This window comes from Bombus terrestris, chromosome 7, assembly GCF_910591885.1.
Source record: "Bombus terrestris chromosome 7, iyBomTerr1.2, whole genome shotgun sequence".
Taxonomy (NCBI): Eukaryota; Metazoa; Arthropoda; class Insecta; order Hymenoptera; family Apidae; genus Bombus; species Bombus terrestris.
The window spans coordinates 22,180,396-22,206,709 of NC_063275.1; the positions used below are offsets into that span (position 1 = coordinate 22,180,396).

The following is a 26,314-nucleotide window of genomic DNA, read 5'->3' on the forward strand; positions in this document are numbered from 1 at the left end:
AGGAGTCGCTCCTGGAACTGTCCCAGCACAGGATCAGCCCAGGAATGAAAATGAATGCACACGTTCCGAAGCAGTGGCGAATAAATAAAGCGTGTTGCTGTTTACTGTTTTCTCCTGCTCTGGACACGTTCGCGGGTTAAACCGTACCGAAATTTTCCGCCAGAATTCCCTCCCACTATCTCGTTAGTCGCGATTTCGCCGCCAAGATCTTTTTTCTTCGTCTCTTTCTCGTACGACGACGCGGACCCTAAATTCAATTCTCAGCTTCCAAATACTTTGCGATATTCTTTGCGAAACATCGTGAACGTGATTTGCGTGACTCGCCTCTGTTTTATTAGTCTGTTTGACGAGCATCGTGCAAAACAAACGAGGTATCTGTGAAGTTTTTAAATTCGATTCTCAAGTTTGAAATACCTCAAGTTATTACCGAAATATGACAAAAGTAACTCGGTTGGACACAGCTACATTTTATCGGTTTGTTTAGCAAACAACGTCTAAACCAACCGAGATAACCGTGAATAATTGCTAGAGGCCTTAATTCTACGTGGGAACTAATTGCTTCTCGGTTGAAGCGATTTCGGTTGACCAGCGATTGCCTAACTAACTCGAGTGTTAATTGTTCGGCTGATCCGAATACCGATCGAATCACGATTCTCTTCAATATCTAACAAGGAGTTCTCTTATTTTCGATCTAATCGCGATCGGCTAAGATCGATCAGCTACTTTTGAGTGACTGTCTCGGACGCTGATTAATATCTCGTTCCGAATTCTAATACAATCTCAACTTGTCTAATCTAAGATTCGGATTTAACGAATTATCTATAGAATCGCGTAATAAATCATCTTCGTTTATATATCTATGGAAACTTTTCACATATTTCTCGAGTATGACACGTGGTGACTGGATTACCACGAGGAGGATCGCGAGACCGAAGCGGAAATTCGAGAACGGACCGCAGCGGTATATAGTGACAGAGAGATGACGGCCGACTGACGGAATGAATGTTGAAATTGTAATCGAAGGTGAAGAACTGTGTGGCGGAACGTGGCTGGAGTAGAGAGATGCCGTTAACGGTAACCCGTGGCAACCCGTGCCGCGTCCCAGCATCGATCCAAGTTTTATCGAAGCGCTCCAGCCCCGCCCTGCCTCTATGGAGCTGGCCGAAAATTCGACTTTATCGCGGGAATTGAAAACGGCGGATTCGGTTTATGGGGCTCGAACGCCACCGGTTCCATTCACTTCCAACGTAAACAAATTTCACCTATCGGTTTCTTGGACGCCAGCTGGCATCCCCTGTCCCGGCGATGGGTTTACCAAACCGAGTAACTTTCTTTTAGAACGATTTACGTTCACGGCAAGTCGATAGAGACGTATTTTTCTTCGCTTGTTACTTAATTAATTTGATCCTGTTCTTTTCGAGTTTCCTATCGCAATTTCGCAATTTTTTTTTTAACAAACGGAAAGACATTTAATGTTTGCGAAGAAGCTTTAGCATAAAATTGAAATAACAAAGTTCGCAGGTTAGTAGCAGTTTGTTCACATTTTTTCACCTCTTAAAAGATATTTAAACGATAAGAACGATAAGAATATCAGTGTGTAATTTTTAAAGTGAGATTTTGGGACGATAGACTTCATACGATCATTTCGATATTTAGAAAGGCGGAAGCATCGTTCACGGATGGGATGAAACTAATCTATAACCGTATGATTAGTTTCTGATACTGTTCATGATAATATTCCATTTTATAATTCTAAATACGTAGCCATAAAAATTCCGTGGAAACGAGATGATTCGATCGAATTCTAATTCACCGATATATAAAATACACGTACGATTCTTTTTGAATAAAACGTATCATTAATCTCTCTGAGAAATATCACGCTTATCAAAAGTAGCTTGCTCGAAATTGTTTATCAGTGGGTCAATAAATGACTGACGTAAAGAAAGCGAACCACGAATGGGGAATTTTTCATCCTTCCGTATTCGTATCTAGCTGAGATTTTTCACCACACGGCCAAAGTACACGCCCACGAGAGGTTTCTCCCCATTGTCCGGAATATTCTTTTCTGTATCATCCGTGACGAAAGAGTAAACGGTGTCAAAAATATTTCCCCAAGCTTTTCTCTATCCCTTCCGTGTTGTCGTCGTGCTTTTATCCCTTTGTCACGTACCGATCAACGTCTCCGGACGGTGCTCGTTCGTTATCACAGCGTTTTCACGGAGTTGGTTGGTTCGCGCGCGCTCACGTTCCAATCGTTAAAATCGTGCTTCTCTTATTTTGCGGGCCGATTCTCGATCTTGATCGATTTTAACTTTATTCTTTCGCCGCTCGTTTTTCCCCTCTCCCTTCGCGACATCTGCGTGTTCGGGTGGTTCGTTATGAAAGCCACGTTTCAGCATCGCTATCTAGCCACTTTCATCGCGAACTTCATTCCATTTGGATCCAAGCACACGTTGCAATCTTCGTTCGATGTTCGCAGCGAACCAAGCTCAAGTTTCGTAATTCATCGCGTCTTGAAAGCATCGAGCTTTTCGTTCGAACTTTCGAACATTCTTTTTATATAGTAAGAGAGACGCGTGATATATTAATTTTCAATGCCGATACTTTGTTCGCTGCGGAACAAACTCTCGGTACGCCCAGTCCGTGCAACGACTATCAGAAATGCGACGATTAAGCAGGTATATGCGAAAGTAATCGAACATCGTAGGCAAAACCTGATTTATCTATGGATGGTTGTTAGGTTCGTTAGTCGGGGCAACGATAATTAGTCTGGCGGCAGCGTTAGTCGCGTCGGTTGTCGTTCCAGTGATTGCGGTTTTGCGCACGATATATCGACGCTACCACAGAGAGTGGTCGAATGATCAGACTATCGATAGGCAGGAGAGAAAAAAAAGACGTCGTATCCTCTACTCACCTCCGTAGTTCGGCCTTACTCTTTTATCGTAACTGACGGAGAACGAGTCCAATATCGCGGAGATGTTGACGTCATTCAGCATACTGCCACCGCCGGTTCTGCAATATAAAGAGGATAACGATTTTGAGAAAACTTGCGCCACCGGCACACCAGTAAAGTAGTTCTGGAGCGGTATGAAACTGGTGGCACGAGACCAGCGTATACAACACAGGCCGGCGAATACTTTTAATATGACTGACGTGCCGCGAGTTACGATACAGAAGGGGAATGGGTACAAAGTCTGATGTTTAAGCCACGTTGAGGATATTAAAGTTTCATCCGCTATGGTGAAGTTTAAAAAAGAATTTTAGAACCCTCTGTACGCGTACTTTCCGCGCGTACTGCGTTTTAATTATGAAAGAGCGATGCGACTATAAATTTAGGACAGCAACTTCTTTTTTTCTTTCGTATTTCTTTCTTCCTCGTACACGGTGAAACGAGCGTCCCGAGTAGCTCGAGTTGTTTATTTTTTGTTACCTTCCCCCCTTGTTCCTACTTTTTTTTTTTTGCTCCTTTTCTCTTATAAACGCTCGAATTTTTATGCATCAACAAGCAACTGTTTAGTCCGCCAACCGCATCTGTATATAACGTTAAACAGAATTGTGTGTCAAAGAAACGAGCGTGTGGTGGCTGATTCTCGTGGATCAACCGCGCTTGCCCGGTTAAACGAAAAATATGCTTTTGACGCTTACAAGCGGCTAACGCGTTTAAATGGCCAATGACGCGAAACGGCAAGAGATAATTATATTTCAGAGTCGATGCGCAAAACGGAGTTTGTCAATGAAATATTCTCTCTGCTCTATATTTTGTTCGATGACATGATCCATACGCGTACTTGTCGTACATCGTCCTATTTTTCTTTACTACTTTTATAATATTGAAAGAAGAAGGTTAAAGGACATTGGTATTCTTAATCCTTTTAAAATTCACGATATCCATTAAATGTTACATTACGCTCTTACATACTAACCTAATTAATACGAGAAAGAAATTCAATTCAATTTTAATTCCGGCGATTAAATTTCTGCCGTACGGTACTTCCATTTTCTTCCAATAATTATTTTCAAAGGCATACAAAAAAGAAAGACAGAAAACAGATACCTCTTTAATATCCAACGCTTAATAGCTTTTTAATATCCGAGGTTTCTCCAATAGCGGGTAATTTATCGTTCCCCTCTTATCTTACGTTTCCCAGAGATTTCCTCCGAGTGGAGAGACATTGTAACGGTTTGTGTAACGTAGTCGTGCACGATGGAACTTATACGTTAGCTTAGACACGTAAAATGCAGAACGTCTGCGTTTGACTTAACGGGTCAGCAGATATGGGCTCGATGAGCCAATCAATCGGTTTCGAGTCAATGAATTCCATCGAAGATACTCCATTTTAACGAAAAAAGAGAAAAAACAAAAAAATGGAAAAGAAAGGGAAACTTACTCTATTCATACAAAAAATGTTTTAGTATCGCTGCGGATCGAAATCCGTAATTAGACGTTTGGTTTGATCATTTGATAGAGACCGTTCAACGGCGGCTGAAACGATATCGTTTTAGCCGCTTTGCTATGTGGTTGTGATCTTTGCCAAGGTGTGAAAGGTAGCTCGATCGAGATACGCGGTGGAATAAATGACCGTACGCGTGATAAAGTTAACTTACTGATGCGACAATAGTGGGCGGTACCGAGGCTTTGCGCGGGCTTCAATTATCACAGATCAGTTCGGTGGTATCGTGGAAATTCGAGCGACCTTCCTTTCACTGTTAATCGATGCCTTGCTCCCGATTGCAGTTTGCGTAGTTACCGTATTTGTAGATAGAATGCCTCTAGAATTCGACGTTCTACGTCCATGTCTATCTTACTAGGTTGTCCGAAAAGTGTCTTTCTTTTACAGACACGTGTTTTACAACGACGCATCTTTATACAAACATGAAATCTAATCTATCGAACGTCGTGATCTTTATTTTGATAGAACAAAATGGATCAAATGGATAAATCGGAAAATATTGTGCATCCATTATTTCTTTATAAAACGACGACGGACGACCTAAGATATCGTCTTATAGTCTTTCATCTGTTAATCTATTAAGGACCAACGTTGCGCCAACGCGACATTTCAGTTTCAATTCTTGTTCCATTGAAACCATTGTTCTTGACTTTATCCTTATGGAAACGTAGATTATGGATTCTGAATGATAAACTGTTCTTTTTTCGATCATGCAAACTTCTTCTTGTATTATTTATTTCCTTTTGGATCTGTAACTTATCTGTCAGGATTCTGTAAGGTATTTATTATTTTATATATATCTACGTTTTTTAATAATATTTTACCAATGCAATTTTTACATATTACTCCACCGTTTGATTTTTAACGTTAAAACTATCAAAGTCAAAATCACTGATTGGTAATTTTTCATAGAAATTTTATAGACGTGTCACGGTAGTAACAAGCATTGATTATTATCGAATGAACTTTTGTAAAGTACGTACATGGACAAAGATTTGTTCTTTGATTTGTATTATGTATCCTTTCATGTACTTTTCATATTGTTTTCTTTAATATCAAAGTTACAGTTTAATCACGTATAGTTCTAATGTTAACAGCGAATTTTATGTAGTTAGTTTTGATTCGTTTCATCGCATAAGCGATTTTACATATTGATAAGTATCGGTAACATATCGACTGTAAGTGGAGAAAGTTTAAAGGAGCAGCTGAGAATGAGAGTCGAAGGACTCTGATTGATTCGACGATTGCGGGAATTTTGGAAGTTTCGAGAGTTCTGGCGATTCCGGAAGTTTCACGAGGTATTCTAGCGTTTTAGAGATCCTCGATGTCTCTAAGGAATACAGGAGTTCCAACGGTTCTAAACGTATCACTGAGTTCCACTGCTTTTAACAGTTTAGGAAATAGTACTTCAATTACACTTGCGGTTTTCCAGATAGCCAAGTCCTAGGGATTCGAGAAGATTTAGAAGATTTTACATATCTCTGGAATTTCTCGTTCGGAGGTTTCTCGAATTTTACAATTTTTCAACGCTTGACACACGACGAATCTTCGAAACCCCTGGACTTTAGCATATTCGTAAGATCCTTCTATCTTTTAGAAACTACAGAACACCGAAAGTTCATGAACTAGAATTATCTAAATTGTGTGAAATTCTCCGAACTTAATGTTTTCAGTATTTCCAAAATCTCTCGATAGTTCTGAATTCGTCAATGCTCGTAATATCCTCTGAAACCTTCGGGATCAACTTGTCAGGATGGCCAGAGTTATGGTAATCTCTCGAAACCTTTAAAACCCACGAATTTTCTCAGACTTTCGAATCTGCTAAAACTTCAAAAAAGCCCCGTAGGTTCCTTCTAAATTTCTGAATTCCCCTTCTCACATTTCTATCTACATTTTCCATTTTTACACACTGTTCACGCTACGTTCTCTAAAATTATATTTCGACGTTTTTAAATATTTCCATCGTCATGCAAACTCGTCAACTCCAATAACGTTTACTTGATCGTACGCGTTGAGTAAATTTCATGAAAATCGTTCCACGGTATTAGGATGTTCTTTTCATGTTCTGGCTTAGCCCGCGCGTGACAACGCTGACGATCCATCGACGGAATATCCGACTATCGTATAAAAGTGTCCTCGATGCATCATTTCCCCTGACATTCTATATGCGAGATTTTTCGATCAAACAACAGAACGGTAACCATTTTCTACATCATGGCGCGAGAGAGAAAAAGGGGGGAGAGAGAGAGAGAGAGAGAGAAATCTGGGTGGAACGCCGCGTGCCGGTTGGCGTTCTACTATTTTTAAAAGAGCTGGCTGACGAGTGCACCGAGCGGAAGTGCCTTTGACCGTACGTATGTACCTAGAGGAAGGGGAGCTGGACGATTTATCGAACAACTCCCAGAAGCCGCTGTGAACTAAATCTTGCGCAACGATATCTACGAAGAACTTACTAGCGGTCTGCGATAATAGGTCAGAGGTTAGGCGTATCGATTAGACGCAGATACCCGCTCTTAGAACAAGGGTGCGAATATCGCCGACGCTGTTACGAACGTGTAGATACACATTCTGCGTCAGAGTGCTGGTAGCCTCTTGTTTCGTTGGATAACACACGGCGAAAGCCTCGATTCATTTATATTAAATTACCGGGAGATGGTATAATTTCGGTACTCTCATCAGAGCGTTGTTGCGTCCCTACTAATGAACACCTCGCGCGCGGAGAATACAAATACGTCATAATCGTTTGGGGATCGTATCTGGCGAAAGGATTGTAGATTCTCATAATGCACGTATATAATCGTTGTTCATCGCCGCCAGACGTTTAAAAGGATCGAAATTACGCGTAATTTCCTCTCGTTAGTATCGGAATTATAGAGAAAGGAAGGAGAAGAAAAGGAAAAAAAAAAGGAAGAAATATCGCCGGTGGAGAAACAGTACGCTGGAGGCGACGTTAATTGCACAGAAAGTGCCAAAGTGCCGTAAACTTCGAAGCACGGTAAATTCCGGCGGATTAAATGCGCTACGGAGTTCGCGGCGCGGAGTCACGTGTGATTAATTCGCCTGCGCGCCGCCGGCAAGTTTCTCTTTATATAAAACGTGGTCGTGGCACAGGTATTTCACTGATGCGCATGGCGAAGGAGCGGTACGAATTTATTTAAATTTTAGCCGGCGATTCTTTGACGGATGGTTTTCATCCTAGGCAGCCTCTTTTTTCCTACGGCGTTCTCGCTTCAGAGGAGACACCGCCTACAGGTCCCTTTAATCAACATCGACTCGAGCGATCCGTAGTCTCTCGTTGTTAGCGGAGACAGGAAAAGGGCAGAGTGTCCTCGGCGGATGACATTTTCGATCGCTTGAAATATTCGGGAAGACCTCCGTCGGGATGAGCGACTGGTCTCATCCGGGGAGACCAAAGCGTGTTCCCTGCCGCGCGTGAAACGCGTACAGGCCTGGCAAGCAGCCTTTTGCGAACTCCCTTCAGAAATGTCACTCGGTCGCCCATCTTTCTCTTGCCGCCAACGTCCCTCGCTTTTTTGAATAATTACTCGCGCTCGTTTATCGCCAGCGTCTTACCGTCTACTTCAGCTGTTTCGCGCGTTCGTGCTATCGATGCATCCTGAATCGTTTGAAGATATTTTTGTCGTATAGTTGAGACGAAGAGTTTCTAGGACCAAAGGTTTGTTATACAAATGACGTTATATATAAATAACGCAATAAGTGACGCAAATTTTAAAAGATACAAGTTAATGGTAATTTCTTAAACGGCGTATGTACCTTCATTTGTAACGAAACCACTTCAGTTGTGGTAGATCTCAATGATGTCGGAAATGATATAAAGATCCTGTTATTTTTTAGATGTATTGCACTAAGGCAGTGTTATAATTAAACTTTCGCAAGAAGAATTTCGGTGATTTATACAATTTGAATAGACACTGTAGGTTTAGAAAGCTATCGCGCTTTAAAATATATTCTAAATTACAAGTTTGGAAATTTTCTTTACTGTACGATACTAATTTATTAATTTACAATTTAAAAAACGACGTGTCTGTATGCGTTTTAATATACTAGATACGGCACTTATTCGAGTATTTCGTTCACAGCGTTAATAATTTTTCTTGTAAAAAGAGGAGAAAGAAGTTCAAATAAGAAAGTTACCCGTGTCAATGTCAATCTAGAAGGCGTCGGACCGTGAACGGCGAGGTTAGTCGATGATCTGACATTTTGCAAGGTATGATACTGTCGGCGGGTGTCAGAGCATCTGCGCGTGGATAGCGCCTGTGTACACGTCGTAGGTTCCAAATGCGTCGTAGCCACATAACAGAAATGCCACGGGAAACAGATAGAGAAGTTCTAAGAACGAAATCGCTATATGTCTTAGATGAAAGCAGGGGAAGTTATGATTGAATATCATTCGTTTCCGTTTTCGATGAAATGGAGTGACAAAGCTACCAACGAATGTCTTTATATCGCCCATTTTTATCATCTTGGCTCACCTCAAAGCGAGGTCTGAAATCCTATAGAAATAGGAATCAAAATTCATGCGACTTTTGGACATTAGTCGTTGGTCGTATCGTTGTTAGTATCAATAAAGTAGTTTTGTTTCGTAATTATTATTAGTAACAAGTTCGGTAAAAAAACGAGTAAATCGACGAATTAGAAATCGACGCAAGATTGTTAGACTAACTATGAAATGTATTCGTCCACGGTGCCTGTTAATACATTGTAATAATATCGTTACTTGATAAGAACTTAAATTTGTTGAGCTCGTGATTGCATAATTCGATTAAACGTAATTAGAATCTGAGAATCACGACGATTCAAATTCAACAAACTCGCACGCGTAGAATCCATCCAAACTCACCAGGATCCAAGGATCGTGATTTAATGAACTTAACACTATGTTAGCCCGATCCGCGATGAATCTAACCACGTAACGACAGGTAACGAATCCAGAATCATCTCAATCTGCACTAGCATGGTATCAATTGTATATGGTGTATTTAGGATGATCCCAGCTAGATCCGCCATCTCGAGAGTGATTTGAACTCTATCTGTTTGATTTGATTCAATACCAATTCAATCGAACGCGATCCGATGCGAGGTTTTCAAGGGTCGTGGTAATACTAATCAGGTTCTATGAATTCAGTATGATCCTAGCCGGGTCTGGCAAGTTGAAGCTAACGCAGATCCTATCCCGATCTATTAGGTTCGAAATAACTTCAGCTGCAATAATTCCAGTAATTCCGGAGGAATTCTCGAGTTCCGGGTAGCGTTATTCGAGTTTCATGATTTCGTGGTTGTACCAGTCATGCTCTATCAGCTTAAAATGGTATCTACCGGATATCGCGGTTTCGCAATTACGTTCCTTCGAAGTGCGTAGGTCGTTTCAGTTGGAAGTAAAGGCACGCATCGAATTGTGGTTTTTTAAGTATCGAAAAAAATATCAGGCTTCCAGTTTCAACGTTTTTCCCTTCTCAAACGCAGTGCCTTTTTTTTTTCCGTGTACCTTCGACTAGTCGCGCTATTTCTTATTTCGTTTTCCGTCTGGTTGCAGTCGTTCTTGTTTTGCTTTCTTTTCCTTCGGTTTCGAATCTCTTGCGTTAACTTACGTTTTTCTTTTATTCGTGGAATACTTTTCCAGAACTTGCACGTTGCGACAGCTTTATCTTCCATTCGTTGTTCCTTCCGGGTTTCCCTTTGCTTGCCAAGAAACAGGATGAAAAAGGAGGCAGATCAAGAGTGGCCGCAAAACATATAGCATACGTGGCTAGCAGTGTATCCAACAGTTTCTTTCTACTCGATCGTTCTACGAAATCCCCTCATACCTCTTCTCGATTTGATTTGTGCTCGGCCTGGTACAACCAGCTTTATTGTCCAAGACAGTAAAATGCACAGCCTCTCGTGGCCGATTTCTTTCGTACGTTCGCCCCGCGATACCCTCCTTTAACTTCTGTTTAATACCATAATTTTTGAGAGGGGAATTTCTGCGCAATCCATTTTCTCGACCACGCCGCGCGTATCTCGATAAAACGACCCCGCTTTAACGATCCATGCGTCTTACAGGACATATACCATGCTTTTTTATTTTCTTATTACTTAAATACAACTACCTTTTTTATTCTCTTGAAGTACTCTGATTGCCGATGGAAGACAAGTGTTTCCCATTTTCACTTTGTCGATGTACAATAAGATAGGGTTATTTGAGTCGGAAGGACGTTTGAACGAAGCCAAGTCTCTTACCTTGTAATTTATTAAATTCGATTGCGAACAAGTTTTAGGCGACTTATATTTGAAAACAATGGCGCGATAAACAGTGAGATATATCGTGTACTTACATTGAACAGTTCTTCTACGAGAATATGACTTTTACTCGTCGAAAGGAAATTGTTTGTTGAATGTTAATATTCTCATTGTCAGTTAATATTGTCATCGTGTAATTGTCGTACTTCGGTACCGCGTATATATTACTTTATTTCCGGATCTTCTTTTGTTATTTGTTTCATTAGATTTTGTGTAAATAATCTTATCATATAATTATCAGGAATCATTTTCTCGTTTTTCGTATTGTCTTTCGTTGGACCTACAGCACACGATATTTTCTCGTTCTTTCTTTATTACGTTACCTTTCGGAAACTTCTCTTACTGTTAATTCCCTAATTTCATTAGAAAAGTACACTTTCATTTCTCAAGAAAAAAAAATGACTCGCTACTATAAGTTGATTTATTGCAAGAAGTACACGTAAATACACAGCGAATGCCAAGATAAATGTAAAAAGCAGTGTTCGTAACATCATCGCGTTCCTGTATTTTTCGATTGTGGCTTCTGAACTTTCCTCATATACAACAAATTTGATTACTCCGTGGAAAGTTCAAGATTGAATTTTAAGTTGTTGAAGTTCCTGCGACTCGAATAATCCTCGCTGTATTTTAATCAATGGTCTTTGTTTATCCGCCTGTTCAATTACATCACCGTCGTAGAACGCCGAACAATCGTCGTTGCAAGTTTCGGCAACACCTACAAGTTGCGCAAGTGTTGCTGCACGGGCGAAGCCCCGCGGCCTTTGTCAAGATCTCTTCTCGCAATTAAGAAGTTATCGGCTACAAGACGTCGTCTGTTGGTCCTTCTAGCTATCGATCATCGTCTCGCCTAGGATTCTCCGGTTCTCCGTTGTTCTCGTCTTCACCGATTCTTTCCACTCTCCCCTTTACCCATCCTCTCCGACCATCGTGGTCCCTTCTCTTTATTCCTTTGCCAAACAGCCAACGTCACTGGGTATCGGTTATGAATTATTCATGATAAGCGAGCCGACGTGGGCACGAACGAAAAACCGGGTTATATTCTGGTCACCGGACGCTGTACATAACCGAGAGAAGAGGCGTGTGTGCGCGAACGAAAACGCTTTGCAGTGTGATTTACGCTAATTTCGGCACCGATTTACACGCTCGACCACAGCCAGGAAGCCGGTAAGTGCGCGGACGCATCCTTCCGGCCAGTGTCGCGTGTGCGCTTTTTATCGCCGCTCCGCCAACAAATTTCCCACCGTCGCCCTTCTCTCTCAGTTTGCCCCCCATATTTCTCTGTCCGGTTGTACGAGTCAGAATTAGTTCGCCGTTACCTCATGCTAATGAACGCGAGTGCTGATTAAATTTCTATCTTTTGCCCGTCGGTTAATATTCCTGGCAGCGAGCATAGCGCAAAAAGGGACGAGGGTGTAGCGCGCGGTAGAAGCATTGGCTGAGCGCGTGTTTTATTTACAAGCTCTTAGCGAATTCATTGCTGCGGCTGTTTGCTAGGTTTTACGAGAACCGACGGAAATGTTCTGTATTTTTAGCGGGACTCGAGAAATTGTTGAAACGACGTATCTCGAATGTCGGTCCTTTCTCTAGTGTCTTGCGTCATGTTTATTTTACCATTGCAAGTAGCAACGATTATAGTTTGGCTCTTTTTATGGATAATTTCTTATACAAAGTTGATAGGATTTTTGCATATGAAAATGTTTTAAAAGCAAAGTACGTTCGAAAGTATCTGCCTTCCGTGAAGAATTTCCTAAATGACACTGCACATTTTTCTGTCTACACGTTCGAATTGTACGACGAAACCGATTCGGTTGCAGTTTAAGTGTTGAGGTTATTATATGTATAAAGAGAGAAAACGCGTGGATAAAGTGTAAGGTACAATATACATATATATGTTTAATAGAGAAGTGTAATAATAAGTAGGAATACAATTTGAGCTGGTCCAGATCCGCACGCTAGCAGTGTTACCTTGTAACTGAAAAACCCCGAAGCCAACGTCGCCGGGTCTATTGTTTATGGTCTGCCTTCATGCTAGTCTTTTGTCTATATGCTGTCGATGGCTTCAGCGCTTGAGAAAACTAAAAAGACCAGATGTAGAGTTTTCGTAGAAGCGGTGACCACGTCAACATTAAGAATACAAAAAGATATACAATGTTGTTTAAAAATTGAGAGATGGGTGTTATTTAGGAGGAAAGCTATTTGCAAAGATTCCCTTTGCTTTGCCCACTGCGCGATGAATATTCGTCTGAAACACTTCTTTGTTCAATTGCTGGAACCAAATCGGATATCGTGGCAACAAATTCATACCGCGTCCTCTGTATAAATTCAGTATGTTTTTACCTAGAAATGTTATCTAATCCACTGTTTTATCAACGACATCGAGAACTCTGTTTACCACAGCTGCACAGATAATAATTTTTAAATCTAGACTGTTTCTGGCAAACTGTTTTTTACGCAACATGCTCATAGATATTCATGATTTTCCAGCGATCGAATAAATCGAAATATTCCCCCGCTGTTATGCGTATACACACGTTGGTCGTTTCTCAACGTCCGCGGCTGGTCTCCCCATCAACCCCCTGTTCTGTCCCTCTGCCTCTGCCTCTGCCTCTCCCCGTTGCCACATAATTATCAGACGACGCTTTCATTGACGTCGTGCGGTGCTATTTTCACGCGGCGACCGGTAATAAATAACGCGCGTAATGGGATCGGAAAAACGTGTTCACGGATGGTCGTGCAGATAGCGAAGAGAGAGAGAAAAAAAACAGCCTGCGAAAAAATTCGAAATGGAGCCGGTTGCCGATACAAGCAGTTGGATTTGAACACGACCGGATACATTTAACGTTGGAACGCGTCATCCATCGTTAAATCCATTTGTCACTGTCCAAATGAGCATGGTGTCCTCCTACCTCTTTTCGTGCTCGCGAATCCTTTCATCCTTCGTCGCTTTCGACGGCATTGGTGCGCGAAAATCTCACATAACGTTCACGAGGGATCGATCATGTACGAGGGATTAACCGCGTGCGCCAAAGGAAAACGTTTTTTGTGCGTTAAAAAATGTGTAAATGATGGTTTCAGAGTTTTAAGAATCCCTCTTTTTCCCTTATCTTTTCGCTTATCCGCAATTTGTTTGCAAAAAGCCTTTTTTTAAATTAGTTACAGACGACGAGTGTAATTTTTGGTAAATCTAGAGGCTTCCAAAATTCGTAATTCTAATTTGTAAGTAATTTTTTTATCACGACACGGACAGTGGAAAGTTTTGTATTTAACAAACGGAGGAAGATAGTTTGGAAGTTTCAAGAATGTTCTCCTTATTTTTTACTTGTTATTAATCTACTATTCGTAAAGCGAGTAGATATTTCCCTGTTCAGTTATGGCTGGCGAGTTTAACGTTCGGCGAATTTCAGAGTTTCTAAAATTCATCGTATCGAAGGATATTTCATATTAACGCTGTCTTTATGGATTTAAGCGCTCGCGATAGCAAGTTTTGTTTTTCCATAGAAACGTAGGATGTCGGTATTAAGACACTAAAGTGGCTTAAAAAAGTGACCGAAGCGAGCGGTGATTAAAACAAAGATATATTTTTCACCGGTTACCTGGTAATGAAACTATATTTAATACGCTGTTACCTCGTTTACCACGTATTTATGGGCCCCGGTATAAAAAAAGGTAATCCTCCAATGGTTTTGAAGTAGCGTAAAAAGCATCGTGACTAATTTGGAGCAGCAAAAGTATATACGACAGCTTCATAGACAAATGATCGCGATGTATCAAACCTCGTATAGAACGAATATTTGAATTTTCGAAATTTTTGCTAAAAGCATCGAGTTTGTTTTAACAAGAGTTCGCTAATCGTAAGATTTCAACAGCCACATCTTCGTCTACGTTTCGTTGTACGTAAAATCTTCGCGTTCGATGACGTGGCCATTTTTAACGTTTCCAAAGATTCCATAAGAGAGTGGAGCATTGTTTCCTGTTAAACGATGCGTTCAACAATACTCTCGGCTATTTCCGTTGATTTTTAATCGAACGGAAGACAATTGGCCGAAAGTCGGAGATGTAGAAAGCTGTTTGGAATATCGCCAAAGCGGTTCCGTGGCCGTTTTAAAATTCAATTAAAACGGTTACTGTTCCCCTGGAACGCATCACTTCCTGTACACATTCGGCGTTATTCGTTTTAATAAAGGCGCCCGGTGAATTACTCGCGTTGTCGGCCAACCAAGATTGGATCCCGCGGTAATTAAACGCCGAATGTGAACCGGTTCCGCGTAAGGTGTATAATACACCTCTCTCGTTCAACATCGCACGGAAGTATAATTAATGCACGTAGTAATACGTTTATTCCGACCATTTTCAACTGCCTTTCCGTCGGTACCCGTCATTTGTGCTTCCCGTTTGAATACATTAGGATAATCCTGAATTGCAGATGAACGGTTGAGAGGGTTAATCCAGAGTTATACGAATATGATACGCTCTGTGCTCCCTAAATCATAACCAACTAAAATCGAGTTAGGGATAGACGTGTTCTAGGAACGATTTATCTTCGCATCGGTGAGCCACGTGTATATATTTCAATTTGTTACAACAAATTTTCACGGTACGTCACGTTTTCAACGAATAAATCTCTCTATCCCTACCTATTCAACTACGAAACAACGATGTGCGATTACGAATTCAAGCCCCGTATCTCGGCTTCGTCGAATTAACGGTACAACGAAACAGATGCTCGAACCTGGTTCGAAAATCCGGCCGCGTTTTCAGCGCGAATCCAACGTCGAGTTGACACTTTGACGCAGAAATGTATTACGCTCAAGGGGTGGGGGGAGGAGGAGGAGGAAGAGCAGGGGATGTTACGGTGCGGGGGGTTGCAGCCCGAGTTCGGGGCCGAGCGCGGCTTTCGATTTTTCCGGAGGAAATTAAGAGAGCGAAGATAAATGGAAAACCGTTCGCAAAACGGTTTACGTCATAGTTCGGTAGTTAGGATAGAAAAAGGGGGGAGAGGGTGAGAAGAGGCAAGGGGAATGCAGCATCCAGCAAAGCTTATCGACGCATCTGTGTGAGACTGTGTGCGCGAATTTGACGTCACCGGCCGCCCCTCTCGCCCTCGCTCCCTTTTCTCTACCCCGTCGGTGTGACGCCCTCTATGTGGGTTATGACGATAGCAGGGGATACGCGCTCGGTTAACCCCTTGGCTGTGTACGTATTTGGTTCAAGCTTGCGAAAACAGCCGCGTGCACGATGCGAAGGCATCCCCTGGCCAACTTTGCACGCACATAAATACAGGCACACCGTTACAAGGATAGACACACGCGCTGCCTTCAACCACCGTGTGCGTTAATTTCCCGTGCTCCTCCCTCGGCTATTTCTTTTTTTTTTTCGTGTCCGTTCTCATTCCCTTCGTCCCTCTTGCAGCCTATTCTCTTTTCGCCTAGTCAGAGATCACTGATTCTCAACGAATCGTGATTTCACCGCGAAACAACGTAAAAGTTTGGAAAAGCGGGCGTGAACGTCGGTGGAAAGTTGCCCAACCCATAGGCTGTGTTTGCGCGTTTCGACAAAAGCCAGACGGCTGCCTCGCGACATAACGAATTAGAGAAATTTTAACATGGCCCGACGAGCAAGCCTGTTTTTTTAAACGGGTTCACGCGGATCGTGAAATTTTTCGCCTATTCTTCTTATCCCGTTTCGAAGCGATGTTGTCAAGGTGGTCTGTAATTAAAGAACGCGGATTCGAGTAATTTAAATGCAACCGGAGGTGTGTGCTTCCGTTACTTCGAAAGACATAGCGAAACGCGACGAAGAAAACGGATCAAGGAAAATTCCTTGATCCACTCGACGTTTATCGTTTGTGAGCGAAGAAATCGTGGCATTGGCGAGTGGGCGTTCACGACAGAAGAGAAATCGGACGACAGCGACAGAGGCTTTCAGTTCTGGATCAATGAAAAACTTAATCTATTTGTTTCACATGCGTCTAAATTTGTCTGTGTTCCTTTGTGTGATTGTTTGTGGGCTGAAGCGAACGGTAGGTAGCGCTCGGTTAATCTTCCTTTCATCCGTGTTTCTTGTTTCAGGCCGGCTTAAGGAGAGGACCATCGCGGTGTGAGAGCGTCGTCGCTTTCGAGGCAACCACGTCCGGTATTTAGGTAAGCGACACTGTTGCGGGCGTCGACGGACGATAAGAAAGACGAAGAAGCCCTATTAGACGAGCGACCCTGGCGGCGCTTAAGTCGCTATCAGTCTTGTCTGTGTTCTCGTTTCATCCCCTCTTTTTGTCTTCGGCCATTATCGTTTGACTTCAAATTAACCCGAAAAAATAACATTTTCCAGTGGCGTCCCGTTGTGCGCCATCGTTTTCACCGAAAGACGGAACGTTTCAACGGAGGAAAACATTTGAAACGTGCTTTCCGCGCGAAAGTTCGTGTGTTTGGTTTGTAAATATGGGCGGAACGTCGACAGAGAAAAGGCGAGAAAGAGCTTTCGAAACGGATTTTGCCGTCGTGGCGTTTCTTTAATTCGTTCGATGATACTTTCAGAATGTTCAGCTGGTGCCGTGCTTCATGTTATAGTTCATGGAATCGAACATCTGCCTCCAGTTACGTGTTGCAGCGTTAACGAACGCTTGAATCGACATTTCGAGCGCTTTAAACGAGTTTCTACCGACTCTCTTATTTGAAATTTTGATATTCTATAGATATAGATTTAAGACAAATGTTCTAAAGAGATTTGTAAAAATGTAGCGGTATTGGATATATTTTCCGAATTTTTAGTTTCGCGTATATTACGATGAATATTACGTTTAGTTGAATCGCTTGTTCAATTAACATTTCAAGCATTTTCGGAATATAAAAGAAGTAAAAATATTTATATATTTGTAAATAATTGAAGAAATCCAAAGAAGCATTCTACGAGGATTTCTAAAAAATTCACGAGTGAATACTGCAGAGTTGGTACTGCAGATGTTTTCTGTATTCTTAATTTCCGTAACAAGATCATCGAATCCAACGTCCGAGTTTAAACGTCAATAACCGCTTGAGCTCGAATTTCCAGCACTTTAAGAACTAATTCCTTAAAATTCTTTCACTTAAAAATTTATAATTTTATAAATACGATAATCGGAGAGAAAAGATTGTAAGAAGAATTTGGGAAAAATTTGCAAACGAAATTACCACAGGTTTCTAAGTTGTTTCTTCTCAGAATATCCGCGAATCTTAAGATCTCTGATAAAGCCAGCCGCAACGGAGCCTCGGGATTATTTCCCTAAAGGGCACGGTTTAGATCCGGAAGCTTCTAATAGATTCAATTGCAAACACCTGGCGCGTGAAAGTCTCAAGAATCTCATTTAGGTATTGGGTTTGCCGCAGGGATATTCTTGGGTTTCTTGTTAGGAAAGTGGAAGCATCGCTCTAACAACACCAAACAAGTTTTTTAATTATTGAAATACATATAGCGAGTCGTACTTCAGCAATTTTTTTCATCGTGAAACGCTGTTTTTAACGAAGAATCCGCAAGAATTATCTAACAACCCTACTATCATTTCCAAAGAATCTTCGCTCATTAAGCCATTGAAATCTCTGCCGTGCCACTCCTTTCTCCAAATCTTCTTCTACATTTAAACGAGAAACCACTTTTACGAAACTAACTCGTATGTCAGCGAAATTAGGAACGTTCTTTGCTACGAGAATCCCGTTTTATACTGCGTAAAACCACGAGGATAGCATCCGTTAGAAAAAGCCAGGGCGAAAAAATCCCGGAGCATCCTCTTCAACAAATCTCTCGACGTTGGACGATCGCTTGATCTCAATTTTGTTTCGCGTGAATTCGTCGGTTGTGTCCAGCCATACTAACGGTCCTGCTCGTCCGCATAGAAGGACGAACGACGGGGTTGTATACGTCAAACGATTGCCGCGATGTAACGAAGACGAGGACCAGAATGAGAACGAGGGCGAGGGTGAGGGCGAGGGTGAGACACGGCTCATTAAACGTCGACCTCCTCCCTCGGCAAACGGACCGACGGTACAAGAGCTACACGCTGGAAATTGTTGTGCAAATACGACTACATTTATCCTGCAGCCTCTTGGCAAGCGCATATATTATTCAACGAGGAATACTGCGCCTTTCTCTTTCTCTCCGTTCAATCTGACCCCCTCGCGCGCTTCGTTTATTTTATTCTCCTTGTTTGGCATGCGCGTTTTAGACGACGAGTACGAGTCGAAAATCTCGACTCGAAGTCTCGAGAGTCTCTGGCCTGCTTACACCGTACCAGTGACGTTGGCAACGTCTTTCACGTTGGATCGTTTTAGGATCATGGTTCCAGATACGATCACGCGCATACGGGTCGACCGACTTATGTGTTTTACGATGGAATCCACGGGACGCTGGTTTGGCGCGTGATAAACGCGCGCGCATGCTATCAAACATAAAATTAAGATCGCGGAAAACGGGACGCGTTTGAGTCGTGTCGGTCCGTGTACTTGCCTTTTCCCCCTCTTGCACGATACGTCGTTCTTTTCCTACGGGATTTGCGTTAATCCTGCACTCTCAGACTTGGTTGCGCCATTCTATCTTACACACGTTAGATCTTCTTTTAATTTGCTATTTTCTCGAAACTCTTCTTCGTTTCTTTCTATTCGAGATACGATTGTAAATTGCGAATTATTTATTTCTCGACTTATTATCGATTCTCTTTGTTGTCGACGAAACGAACGAAACGGATCGCAATTTTTATACCTGAACGAACGAGTTGGCTCGAAATCGAAATCGTATGCGATTACAAGCTCGTCAATGGGGATGACAGCCGGCTCTTTATCGCCATTCGTCGCACTCTTGACCGTGGCCGTGTTCGCAGTGATGGACGTAAATAACGAGACTGCGCCAGTCCACATGAATAAGAGAGATCGCAGATACGCAACGAGACAACAAAGACACTGTTCTTGTTGTCCTTATTGCTACTCGTTGGCCTTTTTAGCCGTGACGCGTTTCACGATCACGAACGCGAACGATTAACCAAGATCGAAGATACAACGGTCGTCGACAATGACTACAACAACAAGAACGACGGCCACGACGACAACGACACGCGGGGCCGGGCCGGTTAGTTGGGAACTAACTTCTCATTGTCTTTATTGCAACTCCATGGTCGGCTTATCTGCGGGACACGCGATGTTCCCAAGAACTCTCGTAGATAAGAAGTTTTTCGTTCAAAACAGCAAAGAACATCTTCGTCGTGTTATTGCTATGATCATTGTTACGGCTGCTGCTTAAAAAATCTCGCATTGTCCGCGGAATACGGCAGAGAAAAAGAGTCCCCCTTATGGTTGAACCATTTTCGGTAGACACGTAATTGTCATAGTTTCCCCGCAGCGCGTTCCTTCGTCCTTTTCTTCGTTCTATGCGCAAAGTTTTCTTTTATTAATCTCTCTTGTTGCTTTATGCCCTCTGAATCCTGTATTCACGTCGATTTTCGATTCAATGGTGTGTTGATACTTTTATCATCGTACAAAAGCTTTCTCCGTTTCGATATTTATCGGAATATCCCTTGAAATTAAATTTCTCTTGGAACATCGTGAAAGGGGTGGAAATTCCGTTACGTCGAGGCTAGAGGCCAACGAGAAAGGATCTGCGGGGATCGAGAACGCGCGAAGAAAGTCGCCGGACGAATTTCAAGGAATAACTCTTCTATATCGCGGTGGTGGCGGTGGCGGAGGCGTAGGGGCCATCGGGGGTAGGTTTTCTCATAAAAGTTTCTCGGCCGAGTCGACGGCGCCGTCTCGTATTTCGCTGCAAGTAAATTCTCGTTGTCCTTATTACGATTCGTGGTCGGCTTATCCGGGGAGCACGCGATGTGCCTGGGAATTTAGATAAGCATCCCTTGGCCTAGACCGTACGAACGTCGGAATCGGAACTTGTACACGACTTCCACCTCTCTTCTGAAACCTTCCCTGCATCGTTTCTCAGCCAGGTCGACTCGTTTAAAGACGGCTATTAGACGGTGGGCCAAGGAACGGCTACTATGTATTTCTCGGGGTAGCTTTAAAAATGCATAGCTACCCCCTGTGGGCACGGCGTACGTGTCGTTCGACGATGAACTTAGTCGTTTTTCCGCGTTAAACGCGAATTACTATGTTGAGGAGTTACGTTGGTCATAGGATGTATCCCGCCGTGCGAATCGGTTTATAAACACGTCTGTTACTGATCCAATTTTCGTTATCCAAGTAGCGTTATATAAATAGTAATGCAATTCAATATTTACTTATAAATTAGAATGAAAATTAAGTATCCAAAATTCACTTCATAGAAAGATTCATTTCGTAGAATAGTACTCGTAAGATGTAAATGATCCATTCTTATTATACTTATGCATTCGAGCAGTTTATCAGCTGGCTTTGAAGCTCAATATCAAAACTTTGATATTTCAATAGATCGAACTGCTTCCAATTGGTAATCGAATGGCGATAGTCGGAAACTTTTATCGAATTCTTGCAAGAAATTTGAGAAAATAAAACGAGTTATGAATAACGAACAGAATCCCCATAAATGTTAATATCAATTTAAAAATAATACAGAGAAGCGATTCTAAATAAATGGTATATTTCTGGTAAGTGCTTCTAAACCGGTGTTCGATTTTGCCTGAAGGTATTTATAGGCGGTTTGAATTTGTTGCGCTTCGATTCCGATGTTTCTAAAACTACTGCTCCGCTTTTGGGAACGTTTGAAATATCTTGCGCCTTGTTACCTTTTAAGCAAATTTATACAACTGAACAAGTTGTTAGAAAGCGTCGAGAATTGTGAATCTTAATCCCCGAAATAAATGTATAGGAACACTTAGATTACACTTAGAATTGATATCAAAATAGTTTCAGATTTATTTGATATGTGATTTACAAGATATTCGTCGATACACATTTGCACGCGTCTCAGCACTCTCTTTGTCTCAGCGTCTTCTTTACCACACTACCAACGGAACAGTTGCATTCTTCTGTTTTACGAGACGCACATACTCCCGCACATTCATACTCTATATGTGTGTCACTACTACGCGGCTAATCTAGTGTAGTCATATCTCAATAGAAAGCAATGACTATATATCGCTATTGAGATGTGTATAATTTTGTGTGCTAGACTAGATTGGCCGCGTAGTAGTGACACGTATGTGAATATGAGTGTGTGGAAGTATGTGTGTGCGCGGCGTCTCGAAAAACAGATGAATGTAACCGTTCCATTGGCAGTGTGGTATGGAACATGGTGAGACAAAGAGAGTGTCGAGACACGTGCAAATGTATATCGACGAAGATCCTGGGAATCGTTTATTAAATAAATCTAAAACTATTTTAATGTGAATTCTAAGCGTAACCTTAGCGTTCCTTTACTATTATTTCGGCAATTAAGATTCACAATTCACAACAATCGCGAACAAAAAAAAAAAAAAAAAAAAAATTAAAAGATGGCACATAGAAAATAATAAAACTTCTGTTTCGTTCAATTTCGAAATGGTAGATTTGGATATTTTAATTATAAGAGAAGAGTACAAATAACAGAAAAGTACTCGGATCTGTGTCATATGCAGTGTACGTGTTGAAGCTACTAAAGGTCGCTTCTATGGCTCGTATAATTAACCAAGATCGATGATACTGAAGACGCGGGGCGACCAGCAATGTCGGTTCGATGAAACAATCTTTGATGATCGACGCTTCGATGTGGCGGGAACAGTGGGCCAGTTTGCCTTTCCGTCTTTGCTCGCTGCAAAGTTTGTTTGCTTTACGTAGGGTGGAAAGAGTAATTATCGTTCTCGCGAAGATTCAACAATCCGTTCCGTTTCTTTTCTCTGGAGCTGTTTGGAAATGACACCTGACGAACGTTTCTGTTACCAATCATGCAAATATCTTGAACTCAATGATCCTCCCTTAGATTCCCTTAATTCAATATTTTCACGCGTATAGCGGGCAAAATCTTTCTATATAATTCAGTTTACGTTTCTGATCAATTTACGGTGATTTAAATATAAAAACGCGATACTGTCTTGCAATTTCATATTTTTATAAACGTAACTAATGGAATAGAATCTAAATAGAGATATGTTTCGTCTAGCAAATAATAGGTACTTTATTTCCAAAACATTTTCCTGTTCGCGAAACAGCAACGAATCGTTTTCGTCGCGACAATTGGCGTTAACATCGCCAGTAGCAAGACATACGTTGCAGCCATAAAGAAATGTAGCGACACAGAACGAAAGCGTCTTCCTTATCGCTCGACATTTTAACGATAACACAAAATGCATCTTGCTTTACTGTACGTTCCGTAGACTGAACACCGGCATAGACGTATCGCCCCGTCTTACAGACTACGCTTACGTTTCTATGAAGCGACGACTCGTAAATAGCGGGCCATAATTTCGTTGATTCTTATAAAACTACTTGTCTAAATCGAAGTCAATTTCACCTGTGCGAAACGAACGCGAAAGAGGTACATTCCGGACGTTCACAGCGATAACGACGCGAACAAGAAAGATCGTTCGAGTGTCGCCTGACCAACATCGGCTCACAACTCGACGCAACAACGATGGTGGGTGCAACGAGCACGCTGCAGGGCGTTTACCATTATCTAATGGACATGCCAGTCGAATGCAACGAGTCGTTATTCTTACGTCTTACACTGGTCCCTCGTAGCCAGCAGGGCGTAGCTCCGTTATTAAAGTCCAGCCTCGTTCACAGCTTGGAGACTATAACCGGCTAGATTAGCCAGCCGCCCGGTTCTTACGTTAGAAATGCCGGTCGACCGAGTTTATACAGTCGTTTACGCGTTTCACGCTGCTCCAAGGAAGCTAGATGAAACGCCATAAATCCAGGTTGTATCGTTTCACGCTTGGAAACCTTAAAATGCTTTTTCCTTTTTACGATGACAGGCATCGTTGCATGCCTCGATGCTTCTTGATCATTTTCACCGTTGAAGTTACGTTTCCAGTCTGTAATTTACAGACATAACGGGCTTGATGTAGTCAACAAGGGTGGAGAACGTTAGGTTCGTTTTGTAATTGTGTTGCGACGTAGATTTATGAGTAGTTCAGACGATATATGGTTGAGTGAAATATCGCGGAACTTGTGTCACGTTTCTGATGGCTTCGTTTGTAGCATTGGTCTTTGAGTTCTTTGAGTTATCGTCCGACGTCTGGATCAGTCCCCTCTGATTTCTTTATTCTACGAACGATAGGAAAGAGACGAAGAAAAATTGCATTTTATTTAGATATGCTAGTCGGTACTCGTCGGTATTTCTATTTATCACATCTGTGTCTTAAAAATAACGATCGGCGAATTGTGTGTTTGGAAACACAAAGGAAGCAATGATCTTATTAACAGCGACTGACTGTTTGTAAATCTTTCGCGATAATAATTCGTAACGCTCAATATACCCAGGAATTTTCTCGAGGGAAATACTCGACTTTGAAAGAACTGGTCGTATTTTTGAAATATCCTCGCCTTGAAATATCACGAATCGCAGTTGTTTAAAAGTTTGTTCGACAGGCATTAATCAGTTATCTGGCGGAGCATCTGCAAGCAAAGCTGTAAATTCTAAACACACGGCGAGCGGAATTTTATCAACGGCCGTGAGAACCAGGGTGCCGACTAACGATAAGTCTGGTCGATCGGTCCGTAGTTGTAATTATAGCGTGATTTAATGGTGTTGGAGATGCGCGGCCGGGCTTAGAAGAAGCAGGATAAAGGCGGACAACTGTTATCGACGATAATGACGTATGGGTCTTCGTAAAATAGAGCGTGCACGCGAAATCACGATGATTTTGACGGGAATTGGTAAAGCGTGAGCTCGCGATCGATAAGCAATAAGCAGTAAATCGGGACTGCGCCTCTCTTGCAGCATGCAAATCATCCGAGGGCCTCTAATAAGTGGCTACATAGCTAGAAAGGAGAAATTGCGCGATTTCGACCCGACGCGGGATTATGCATCGTATATACGTGCTACTGTAATCTTGGCAAATAACATTTTTCATTTCGGCTTCGGTTTTTGCCCGAAGAAATGCAGCTGTGGCACGCTATCATTTTTTCCCCTTCGCTCCGTTTTCTCTGATTCTCTATGTCGATAATATCGTTTCCAAGTTTTTCATTTCCTACGATCGTTCTTTAATGGCAACTTTAGCAGTTTTTGTTGCTACGTTGTTACGGTGGTAATTGGACTGTGAATTTTTATGCAAATTCGTATTTTTCTGTGTACGATCGAACAAACTAAAGCCGAAGATTTGTACTGCTAAGTACCATAAACACCCTCTGCGTATTACAGCCAAGGTTTTCTCGCATAGCAATTCACCAGCTAAAAATATCATTAAATTAGAAAGAATTAACAAGTTCTTTTCTAAAAGAGAATGATCAATTGATTTACGTATGCCATTAATGATATTAAATTGCATAAGAGACCTCAGCGTTTTATTTTAAATATTTCATACATTTTTGTATGTCACGTGTATATTTTTAAAATCTGCGATCTAACGATAAATCATACGTCGATTACGAAGTTAATGAAATAATTACGAACGATATCGTATTGTCAGGAAACGATTCGATTTTTCAGCGTAGTTTTAAAAATATTTCATACAACATATAGTATATAATCCTAAAAGATTGCGTATAATGACTTGTTAGAGAATTTCCAAGTTTCCGTTATATCGCAGCTAGCCGCGTGTTTCCACGAACAGAACACGGTCGTTCCGTGTAATACTTAATTAACTAATACACACGTTGTTTCTTCGCCCGCGTGAATGAATATTAATTAACGAGCGTTCCTCGGTTATTTGTGGAACACGGCCACACAACCATAGCCCCCGATGCATCGATGCACAGTGTTCGTTCGCAGCGTCGCGTCGTCGAAACCCGTCTTACAAAGTTCGAACGATTTGCGAACTGCAGTTCCACGCGAATGGCGTACCAAGACCTTGTCATAAAGTTACGCTTTATCGTGTTTCCCCTGACATGAACGCGGCTTACTTCGATCTGCCAATCACGAGTTCGGCTCCTGGAAACGCGAAGCTACCCGCGTTCGTGCCAGGATGTACAAAATGAAATCGACTCGAACGATCGTTCAGCCTTGCCTTCGTTTTCACGCGCTGGACGAACAGCCAAACTTCCGTCGTTTCTTCTCAAATTGGTTCCATTCTTCTTGATACGATATCAGACTAGAAAGAATGCCGTCGTTCTTATTACGTTTGGTTAAAATATTCAAATGTCGTTAATTTGTTCGTAGTCGATATTCTGCGCTATTTAATTCAGACAAATTATCAATTAAATACAGTTTAATAATACACGAGATAGGTAAGCGATCGTCAATTAAATCGATTGCATAAATGATGAATATGTTACAACTTTGATTATCCGAATCAATCGTGGCACAATTGCGTTTTCATACGAGGACAGACCATTTGTTTCAAACTATTTTATAAATATCGTTTTGCGAAGAGAAACGAAAGCTGTTGGATAAAAATTGTGCTAATTTATTTCGCTTTCTATTCTCCTTTTCTAATTTTTCTTGTAGAGGACCATTTGCAAATTTTTCGCTAATCGATG

The 26,314-nt window shown here is 41.7% G+C and overlaps 1 protein-coding gene and 1 long non-coding RNA gene across 16 annotated transcripts in view; one reads left to right on the forward strand and one right to left on the reverse strand.

Annotated features, from left to right (window-relative positions):
• LOC105665948 overlaps window positions 1-26,314 on the forward strand; it is a 217,681-nt gene that overhangs the window by 44,166 nt on the left and 147,201 nt on the right. For 3 of the 4 annotated variants that reach the window (XR_007224542.1, XR_007224543.1, XR_001098885.3), the window contains exon 3: window positions 16,823-16,894. This is a non-coding gene — a long non-coding RNA (uncharacterized LOC105665948). Of the gene's footprint in view, window positions 1-16,822; window positions 16,895-17,284; window positions 17,736-26,314 lie in introns of those variants that run through there. The other variant, XR_007224544.1, reaches the window with a different exon arrangement.
• The window catches only part of LOC100645717 (gamma-aminobutyric acid receptor subunit beta), a 96,160-nt gene that overhangs the window by 44,085 nt on the left and 25,761 nt on the right, over window positions 1-26,314 (reverse strand). For all 12 annotated transcript variants that reach the window (XM_048407067.1, XM_048407066.1, XM_020863570.2 and 9 more), the window contains exon 2: window positions 2,918-3,015. In XM_048407067.1, the coding sequence (XP_048263024.1) occupies window positions 2,918-3,015 (98 nt within the window). The remainder of the gene's footprint in view (window positions 1-2,917; window positions 3,016-26,314) is intronic.